General features: G+C 36.5%; 1 protein-coding gene across 1 annotated transcript; it reads right to left on the minus strand.

Moving 5' to 3' along the window:
• Nucleotides 1-5,921: 5,921 nt before the first annotated feature.
• Nucleotides 5,922-8,727, minus strand: LOC112577256 (cytochrome P450 3A24-like). Its single transcript, XM_025260338.1, has 5 exons — nucleotides 8,595-8,727; nucleotides 7,915-8,011; nucleotides 7,533-7,585; nucleotides 6,520-6,616; nucleotides 5,922-5,954 (listed from the first exon to the last, which is right to left on the minus strand). Exons 1-5 carry the CDS (start codon nucleotides 8,666-8,668, stop codon nucleotides 5,922-5,924), a joined length of 354 nt encoding a protein of 117 aa, XP_025116123.1. The 5' UTR covers nucleotides 8,669-8,727.
• Nucleotides 8,728-10,833: the final 2,106 nt, after the last annotated feature.

Consider the following 10,833-nt stretch of genomic DNA (forward strand, 5'->3'; position numbering starts at 1 on the left):
TATACCCACTTCTCACCTTAGTTGGTTCTGGTTAGCATTCAGGCACAAATACAATTTCAGTGAAAAATGACTCGGAGTAAAGGCAAGGCAAGAGAGGTAACTCTGGTGGCGAGTAATTCATCCACAATGCAGCACTCTTTACCTTTTCATTTCTCTTTTCTCCATTCTTAACGATGTGATTTAACTCTTCTATCTTGGAATAATTCAGATATTCTATAAAGTTTTGTCCGTTTGTATAAAAGCAGCATAATGCCGTCTGTAAATGTTAACTTGATGAGGCCTCAAATTATTTATACGATTCGAAGCAATGTGTTTTACATCTGTCAAACTTATTTCGATTATTTATGGACAATATATAATAATTTGTGTAAGACAACGATGTTTAGAACTTCTTCGTAATTTATTTCATGGCTGGTGTCACAAAGGTACATTTGTAAACATTCGGTAACTCAAAACCTGATTAGTTAGGTGGTCACTTTTTCTTTGATGGAAAAGGTGAGAATAGAGAAGTTTTGGTGATTGTTCGTGCCGAAGTGATTTCATTTGTTTGTTTTAACTGACTAGCTAATAGAATTAAAAGAATAAATGTAAAAACACAATAAAATGATAGCCGATAACGAGAAGTTAGAAGGGAGCACGGCTACCTGTGTTCAGCACGACCTGGGTGGCATGCGAGGCCCCATTATACAGTGCCACCCGGGGAGCGTGTAAGTGTGAACATTCTACCCGTCCCAATACGACGTGCTGACACTCTCGTGAGTTTCTCGTGCCTCCCAAGGACAATCGTGTTTTGTATTCAAAGATTTTTGTTGATTGTGTGGACACGAACCGTTTCTGTAATGCTTGGGATATTTCAGTCACCTATCACTGGTTTGTTTGGACAAACCTCTTGTCTTGTATGTGTCTGAACTGTGAGTACGGCACCCTGTGAACAGTTGAACTTGCAGAGATATTTTGATAAGTTGATGAATGTAGAGAGTGTGTAAATGTGTAAATATTTTATTTATTATTTTAAAAGTTTTAACCTTATGTTGGCGCGTGATAACATTTTGAAGTCAGGTTAGAATTGTAAACAAACTGTCTTACAAAACAAACATAAAAATAACTTTTAGAAAAATCTTTAATTAGAAAATTTGAAAAAAGTGGAAATTGTTATTAGGATTATAGGCCAGATGGCCAAACAGAACAGACTGCAGATACCGTAATAAACGAAGATGACTACTTGCAGAAAACGTGTGATGGGCACAAAAGAATGCTACAAAGCAAATAAATTATGCAATAAAAAGTATAGGTGAAGAGGAGACACCAACAGTCGATGTTGAGATGACACACTTGTTCACTTAACCCAGTTAACCAAAGGGATACAACTCACATCGTGAGGAAAAAAAGCTTGATATTACTTCGAATCTTTAGAGGCTGTTCCCTTTATAAAACTTGTGGACAAGTAGGTCTTCCCACCGAAAGAAAGAAAGTTATTAATTGCAAACTATTGTATTTTTGAAATACAAAACTGAATGAAATGCAAATGTAAGCTATCAAGAAGACAAATGTCTGTACGATGTCACTGAACATGTTCTTGAAAGGTTTGTTACAATAATTTTTACTTCTAAACAGAAGAAGGCGAAAACAAAACAACACGGAAATGGAAGAGTCCCAAAACCACTTAGGCTTTTGACTTAAGGTTGAGATAAAATAAAAGATTCTTTTTTAAACTTCTGTCTGTCTGTCTGTCTGTCTGTCTGTCTGTCTGTCTGTCTGTCTGTCTGTCTGTCTGTCTGTCTGTCTGTCTGTCTGTCTGTCTGTCTGTCTGTCTGTCTGTGTACTGTCTTAAATTTCCTATAAAAATAAACAATCACAATTACAATCGGTTTTTCAAAAAGTGACACCAAAGGGTGTTGCACGTAAAGAAAATGCCTAAATTGTATGAACAGCAAATCAACAAATCAATGAGACAGAACAGTTTGATATCATAGATTTCACTCAACTAGGCCTGTATCATCAACGTGCTGACTTTAGTCCCGCAGGACGGCTTTGAGCAGGATACGTCGGGCTGGGGTACTGACCAGAGTCCCAGGTAAGATCCCAATTTTGCCCTTTTGACAGAAATAAAAGAAAAATCAACTCATAATAATTATTGAATGCAATTAAAAATAAGACTGCCATGTGTACGTAGATGTTTAGAAAAATTGTGTGAGGATCCTGATGGATGAGTGAGGTAAACATGTCTACTGCGGGACTAGTATCCCCAACTGAAGTACTCGTGTTCAAAGGGAATGTGAAAGAGTGATGATGATAATGATGACACGCAGTCGAGTTTTCTTTTGCCCACTAACTTCGGAAAAACACACAATAAATATAATTTTCCGGAATTTACTAGTTCCAGAATTTCTCTTCTTTTTCCCCCCACTAAGTACGCTAGAACAGTTCATTTTCATTTTGTAATGCCATCTTACCTGCACATCATCCGTTTTGATAAATTTGACTCTCCTGAGGACGTGAACCATGGCGATCTTGATCTCCATGAGAGCCAGGCGCATGCCAATACAAATACGAGGCCCGAACCCAAAAGACAGAAAGGTGATAGGGCTCCTGCTCCCTTTAGTTTCGTCAGAAAATCTGCTCAAAGATATAAAAGGTCAATGTACAGAGCTGTCAAGCTAACAATTAAAATGTGCCGTCAACTTACTTTCTCACACATTAAGTGCCTCTGCTTCTTTCGCTATATTACTGCCTTTATAAAAAGTCTTTGTTCCACTAGTTAATGACTTACCGTTCAGGAATGAACTTATCAGGTTCAGGGAAATATTCTGGATCATTCAGCACGTTGGCGATAGGAATCAACACTCCAGCGCCCTTGGGATTGTCACACCTTTCATTGTCACTGTTTCCGAGGCCAGTCTGTTTACTCTGAGAGGTTTACAGAATAGACCATCAGCTTTACGAGAATCTTAATTTCAGTGAACATTTTATAAGTCCTACAAAATGCTTTTTCTCACTGCTATTTAACTGATAGCATAGCATCATCATGATCATCATTGCTTTGCGAAATACACTAAATTACTAGCAGTATAATTGCTGTTTTTTGTTCACTCTTGTGGAAGAAAAGTCTTTGCTAACATGTTCACAGGAGGATACATTCGGAGTGTCTCATTGACGACGTCCAGATACTTCAGCTTCGCCACATCTTCATAGGTAACATCACCCTGAAAATGTTTAGACGGTGGCAACGAGTCATGTGCCTAGTTACCGTATTCTTATTCTTGAATAAATAAAAACCCATGGAAATGAAACGTCAGCTTACCCTATTTCAGAATAGTTCAATCATACTGTAAATATAAAATAAAATATTTTATCCACATATATATTAAAAAAATAGAAAACCAATAAGATATCTATTTACGAAACATTTATATTATTCAACCGTCTGTGGATTTAATTTGTGTATGGTTATTTTAACAATAATACATAAACACTAAACTCAACGCACCATGTAACCTAGCATAGACGGAAATTAGATATCCTTTAGTACTTTATTGTTCACTTATTATTTAACTTTAAAATTCATTGCTTAAACAGCTTAACTAAAGGTCTAGGACAAGTAGTGTTATGACAGAAAATATTGTAAGATGTGCATGAAGAGGCGATGCTTCTTATGTAAAGTTAAAAGCAGAAGTGCCTCATAGCTTACATCACCAAGCTGGTCCTTGATCTCCTGCACCACCTTCTCCTGTATTTCAGGATGAAGTGCCAGGTTGTACGACAGAAACTTCAGGGTGGTGGACGTCGTCTCATATCCACCCAGCAAAATGGCAGTGGCTTGTCCAAGGACTTCATCTTCTGATAAGGCTGCAACAAATGCAAGCTCATGGAACAATCTGACAAAATACTCCATTCTATAAAGACAAAAATAATCAAATAGTGGAATCAAATCTCGCCAGGGTTAGAAATGAAAATACAAATATCAAAGATTATCACTATCAGTAGAGCAGTTTACGGACGACCATTTTATGCTCGAGTTCTTGTGTCTTTATTTTTTTACGAAAACTTGCCTGACCACTTTAAAATCTTCTTGTGGTTAGAGAAATTATGGAATGATTTTTCAAGACTAATTGGAAGACAATCACTTACATTTTAGTCGTTCATTTTCCGGCTTTTCGTTGTCCTCATAATCGAGAATCATCTGAAGGAAATCTGTGTGCTTTTGTGCCTGTAACTCGACATAACAGCATGGCAATAGCTTTTTGTCTATATTTTTTTTTTGGGGGGAGAGTGAGGAAATAGAACTTATGTGTTTACGATTTTTTAAGTGAAAACAGCATGTCAATAGCTTGGTACTTAGCTGATTGTTTACGTTCTTGTGATGTTTTTATTTCATCTTGATTTATAAGGTCTAATACAGACTGTGATCCAGCAGCATGCACTCCCATATCCTATGCATGAGAATACTACAGACAATGTACACATTGTACATATACAAACATTTTGCTTGGACCTTACACTTTTTCCCTCGGATTTTCTCTGTTGTATGATGCGCAGAACAGTTTGGGAGAACGGCGTCCACCCTTGCAGTTGAAATACTTTGGTGAGCAGGAACTTCACAACCGGCATGAGACACGGCATGGCCACTGACAGAGAGAGAAAAATTAGTTTAGTATATTCTCCATTTTCATATCTCTCATTTCCGTGTAATTTCTTCTTACTACCCACAGCTTACAAATTATCTTTTAGGAACTTCTTTTCGTATGCCACGGATGTGAAAAATTGTCCTAAAGATGAATCAGCGGTTAGTAAAGCAGCCGCTCTGTTCTTCATCTAATAAATTTTCTTCATTATCTAATATCAGAAAAGCTCATTGCCAGTCGCAATAAACTAAAACGTATCACGTGACTTGAATAAATGAATAAATAATTATAATTAAAATCTTATTTTCTCTGGGTATTTTTGCTTCCCTTCTCTCGTTTTTTTTTTTTTTTTGCATTCTTACTTTCTATTGCTGTTCTCACTTCCTCTCAAATCTTGTCATTTCTCTTGGCTTTTTCCAGACACTGAAGGACCAGGTAGAGTATCGGTAAAGAAGAAAACCCTTATTATTATGTGAGAAACTTTTAGATCAACCAATGTGAAGGGAGGATGAAAACCTTAAACTTCTTACTCAGAACAACTCGGTACCAAGCATCAGAGGAGACAAAAGACAAGAGAAGCTTTGCGTCCCTGACGAAAGGATGATTCAGATCCTCTTGGGAGTTGAGTTCTATTCCAAATGCTGTCCGTGCGATCACGTCCATGGCGAAGCCTCCGTAAACTCTGAGAAAGGAGGAATTTGGGAAAAGTCAAACATAACACATTAATCTTTGTTTATTATGAAGACAAGGTAATGACCATCTTGCGATGTTACCTATAAACATTTCACTTACTTCTTGGCCTCAATTCTCTCCCCTTTGTTGATGGCCTTTATCATGTTGTCAGCCAACTGAGCACTGCACGTGTTGATATGGCCATCCATCTGGAGATGACAAGACAGATCTGTTCCATCACTAAATGATAAATACATGGTTTTTTTCATTTCGAATACGCTAACCTGATTTCTACTCCCTCACTTTATCAGCCAAGACTATAGAAAGTTTGATGGTGATATTTATGTCCTTGTAGACCGTATGGAGTGCTCAGTCACACTGCATTGCTTCTAGCAGCAAAACTTTTATCATTTCAGCTTTATCTGACATGTTAGAGGATATCGCGACTATACACTCTGTTCCTGGGTGCCAAAATCTTTGTCGATTGCTATCTTTACGAGATTGCATTTTCCATTACTCAAAAAAGCAGTTTAAACTAAATTGTACTTCAATATAAATTAATTCCGACAAGGAATAGAGAACATTTAGCTCTAACCAATTTCAGTTTTCCAGTACTGAAAGTTGGGGTCATGAGGTGTCTGACCCTGTGCCAATGTGCTCCTGTTAAAGCAAACAAACTGCTTCGAAGTCCTTCTGGAAAAATTTCGAACGAGTCCTAAAAAAACCATAAAAAATAAATAGATAGTATTATGGCTTTGCGTCTGCTTAACATCTGCTTCACAAAAGTTATACGTTTTGTATTTAGCTATTATTATTATTATTATTATTATTATTATTATTATTATTATTATTATTATTATTATTATTATTATTATTATTATTATTATTATTATTATTATTATTATTATTATTATTATTATTATTATTACCGTTTGTGTAATTGACATTTACAAAAAAATTTCATTTTGGATGAAGCTGGAGGATAAAAGACGAGACATATATATATATAGAGAGAGATTAATTTATTACTGAAGTGCATGCTCATTTATTATGAGTTAAGAAAAAGAAAGGAAGACAAAGTGCTTTAAGTGTGTGCATGGAGTATTATATGGTGAGCGTATGTTTGTTGTCTAGTCCACCAAAAACCTCCATCTCGCATACATGCATTTAATTCGAATTGTCCACCCAGACTTAAATTAAAAATATCATTTTGTGTATAACTTACAAATCGGTCCGTAAACTTGTTAAATTCTTTTACGAGCACTTCCTTCAAAATGTCAAGGTCAGTGGTCACCAGGAGTGGTCGAGATCCTGAATAGATGCTGCAATCCAAAGACCTATCACTTTATATCCCAAATAAATAGATAAATAATAAAAACTAAGCCCGGATCTCGAAGGCAACACTAATCAGCCTCGTTGTAAATATGAGATAAATTTCTGAATAGCTGGAAACAGAAAAAGTGGGAAAATGATAATTAAACTTCTCCCCAGTTATATTTAACAGTAATGTCGGGACAGTGACTTGTGGAGTTCCCTCTTGTGATGTGCTGAAGGTCATTGCTGAATTTATTTCTTTCGTTTCTCTTATTTTTTACGAAACCCAAGTAAGCATTTTTTCCAGTAAACACATAAAAAATCTTTAACTTTATCCCATTTTAATTTTTTCCAGTTAATTTTGCATAACAATGGCATGGACTAATAAATTATGCTCATTCAGATACCAAATACCCGTTCTATAGTGGTTTCCCTATAAGACATAAAGCATCAGAGTAAAAAAAAAAACCCTCAAAAACACTAACACTAACACTACAACAATAGCAGTAGTGCTATAAATAGATAGAAGGCCTGGTACAGTAGAAACAGTCTACACTTGATTGTCTAAAACCAAGGAGACTTCCGTAGTTGACTTCCGTATGAAGAGATTGTTCATGCTTTCATGTGTGTTTCATTATGTCTTCCTTTCTAGTCAGAGGTGAAGCTTAAATGTGTGTAGTGCGTAGTGTGTGCGAGTAAGTGTTGGCCATCATTAAGACACATTTCTCGTGAAATGTCATTGAACAACAACGATTTCTTTTAGCAGTAGTATAATTATAAGCACATTTGAAATGCGACATTTTTTTCAACAGGAACAGACATTCATTGGTACTTTTTCATTTAATAATATTAATTATCACATGATATTTTTATGTTTAAATCTCAGTTATAGGGTTTGGCTTAAAAGAACGTAGTACAACTTACCCAAATGTTCGGCCATAGGTCTGTGACCATTTCTGAATGCTGACTTCATTGCCCTGTGAATCACAAGAGTATTCTTCACCGACACTAAGACAATTAAAGTCGTAAAAGCAAATTAAATTTTGGTATTAAAATTACTCCATAACTAAAGCGGGAAAATAAAAGTTGATAATCTGCATAGAATATAAATACATTTTCAAATTATGCAAATGAGGTAGACATGTTCTAAACATCTGCGGACTTTATGTGAAATACACATAAAGATACACCAAGCAAAAATTTAAACACCTTGAAGTCTTTTCCACTGATCTAAGCTTCTATAATTCTGTGATGGATATTTCTGAATGCTGAAAAACATAAACAAAGATATATGAGCGTATCATACATTTTTATTTAGCTCCTGCTGGTGACCGAAAAATGGAGCGGGCTTGGGTCCATCCACGCCTAATGTTTTCCAGACACCGAAGGACCAGGTCCCGTATCTGTGAAGAATAAAACTCCTATTATAATGTGATAAAATAAAGATAAAGACAATCCATAAAGAAGATGTAATTTGTCTCTTTTTCTTACATATTTTAAAAATTTGGTCTTGGGTTGGTTGGTTGGTTGCATGATGGCGTTTGGTCGCTGTCTCACTTCAGTGAGAATCGAATGTCGAGAATCTGGTTATCCGTTTCTTTGGACGTGACACCTGCTTACAGAGTCGACTCTTTGTGGTTTTCACAGTAGTACTCAGCTGTATTTGTGGGGGAAAGGCAATCATCATCATCATCATTATTTATCTGCCCCTCAACACACATACATTTCTTTATTATCTGCTATAAAAGGATATAAAGGTTTACAAACATTTTGTTGTTCACGGTGTATTATTTTTACAAAGAAGAGAAAACATCAGCCATATAAATAGAAAAAGTGAAGACTCTAATACATTTTTCTTGCAATATGTTTCTTGCAGTTTACAGAATGACAGCTGTATTCATTCTAAAAACTTTACAACGTTATTGACTTTTCAATCAATAAGAAAGCAATAATAAAACGATTCAGTTCACATGCTGCAATACTTACAAGTAGACCAAGATGCCTACGAATGGAAGCAAGAGAAGAAACAGGGAAGAGTAGGTGGTAACAAGAAACTCCATTTGCAAGGAACAAAGTCTGTGCAATGACACTGAACGTCCGTCCCTTTAGCTTTATAGTCTGCCAGGGTTAGGAAAACAATCCACGTTCAGTGTCTTTCTCTATTTGAAACTGTTAGCCCCTGGCCTGCCCTACGATTTCTGACAGACTCCTATTCTGTGAACTTAATCAATGGACCTCAAAGTGCTCGTATGCATTTAAAATTTTGATTTGTTATTACACTGTTTCTTAATCAGACATGAATATAAACGAAAAATTCTCCTGTTGTGTGCCTACGAAGATTTATGTTCAAGTGCCCCAAACAGCTGTCTCATGGGTTCAGAAAAAAGTCAGGAGTACTTTTAGGACTGGGCTTAGTAAGAGACCAATTCAATAAACTGGTGTAAATAACAATTCTTGTGGTCATATGCAGTTTAAAGTATTTTATGTCCCAATGTGGGACCTCCGTTGTGGAAATTTTTTAAGGATTACTTCTGTCTAAGCCCCGCATTTCAGTACTATATGTCAACTTTGGTTTTACCTCGGAGTCAAGGAGTTTACAAGACATGGTTAGCATTTATTTTCAGTTCTTTTAGATTTTTTCAAATTTCTATCATTCTTCTCTTTTCTTTCATGTATCAATTTATTCTACACCATTATCGTCGCGACATGACAAAAGTAGAATAGAGACAATGATAGTAGTGATACTGTAAAGGGTTCGTAGTACCCTCCGCTTGTCTTCGTCGCTCGAATGGAAAAAGCATTTCAGAAACGAATTGAGATTAAGAAAACATTAAAAGAGAATTGTCAAGTTGTCAAGTCTGTAAGGTTCCCGTCTTCAACCAGCCTGCTATGTGCTACTTAACTCTTCCCATCATCAGTGTTGATGTGTGTGGTTCCCGCCTTTAGCCAGTCCGCTGTGTGCAGCTTTTACTCTTCTTTGTCTCGACCTGAAATCATTATTTAAATAATTCCAAAGGGAATTATAAAAGCAGAATACAATATAGAGACGATCCTCAAAACCTATGCTGGTACGAATGATGATTATGATTGATTGTTTGATGATTGATGGATGGAGGATGGATGGATGTAGGATGGATTAATGGATGACAGTCAACCATACAAGAAACATAATCTTTGGCAAGAAGGATGACACAAATGCATGTATGAAAAACCGAGGACTGAGTGGAACATTATTTCGTTATCATGTTCGTGGCCTGAGCGTGTGTGGCCTTACCAGTCGGGTAGGTCAGGTCGATCTGCTTCAGAAACTGGAATGCCCTACTTGTGTCTCTCAGTGCAGTGGAGTCACTACATGCTATCCGGTATGGATTTAAAACCGACCGCTTTCAGGGTACCCTAGCTGTAAAATAGTTTTTTAGTGCCCCGAAATGAATTGAAGTACTGCAAAATATTTGTAAAAAGAGTTAACATTGTATTTGTATGTATGATTTCAACAAATTAACAGTTATATAAACAGAAGGAAGCGATGCAGCTAGCATTATGACCTTTATATACAAACTGAGAAAAGTTGAAGAAAAATGTGAATGTTATATTGCTATAAGCCAATCCGTCCCCCCATTAACAGCTAACAGAATAGAGAGTGAGTGTCTCAAGGAGAGTATTGCATTATACATGCATTAGACCCAAGGGAACATCTCCATTCTAAATGTAAATGGCAACTGAGTTCACGTCGTCCACCTCTGTGGTTTCTTGTGTTGTCCTGAGTGGCCTGGCACTGAGTGCACAGTGTCACAGTGTCACGTGGTACCAGCTACAACTCCATTAGATTTTCTAGTAGTTCTGATGTACTTTTGCCTTGTACCATGCGACTCTGGCGCGATTCCTATTATTGCAATAGCTGGCTGGGGGGAATATACCCCGCTCTGCAAACTGTCAGCACTTTTGCAAATATATTTTAAATTCTGAGTGCAGTCGTTCTTCTTCTTACATTCCATCGATAATACTTTTATTAGCCGTTTATAATCAACTAATAAACTTGGAAGCGACATCATTCTTGTATTCTTGTGAGAAAATTCTTTCCTATTATGTCTACATATTTTACACCGAACCTTGCAATTCCTTACAGCTTCTGATCATCTGAAGAAACTCCGTTGGTGCTTGTCGTGCTTGTAATGAAGATAATCAAACTTTAAGCGCCTAATCGAAATGTTAGGGAAACTGCAAA

This window comes from Pomacea canaliculata, linkage group LG1 (assembly GCF_003073045.1).
Source record: "Pomacea canaliculata isolate SZHN2017 linkage group LG1, ASM307304v1, whole genome shotgun sequence".
Lineage (NCBI taxonomy): Eukaryota > Metazoa > Mollusca > Gastropoda > Architaenioglossa > Ampullariidae > Pomacea > Pomacea canaliculata.

Excerpts from the sequence above, each read along its gene's own strand:
- LOC112577256 (XM_025260338.1), bottom strand. The coding sequence starts at position 8,668 with ATGGAGTTTCTTGTTACCACCTACTCTTCCCTGTTTCTTCTCTTGCTT. Across the intron at positions 8,012-8,594 it reads GTAGGCATCTTGGTCTACTT|ATACGGGACCTGGTCCTTCG; the intron begins GTAAGTATTGCA and ends TATTCTTCACAG. Across the intron at positions 5,955-6,519 it reads ACAAGTTTACGGACCGATTT|GAGCACATTGGCACAGGGTC; the intron begins GTAAGTTATACA and ends TTGCTTTAACAG.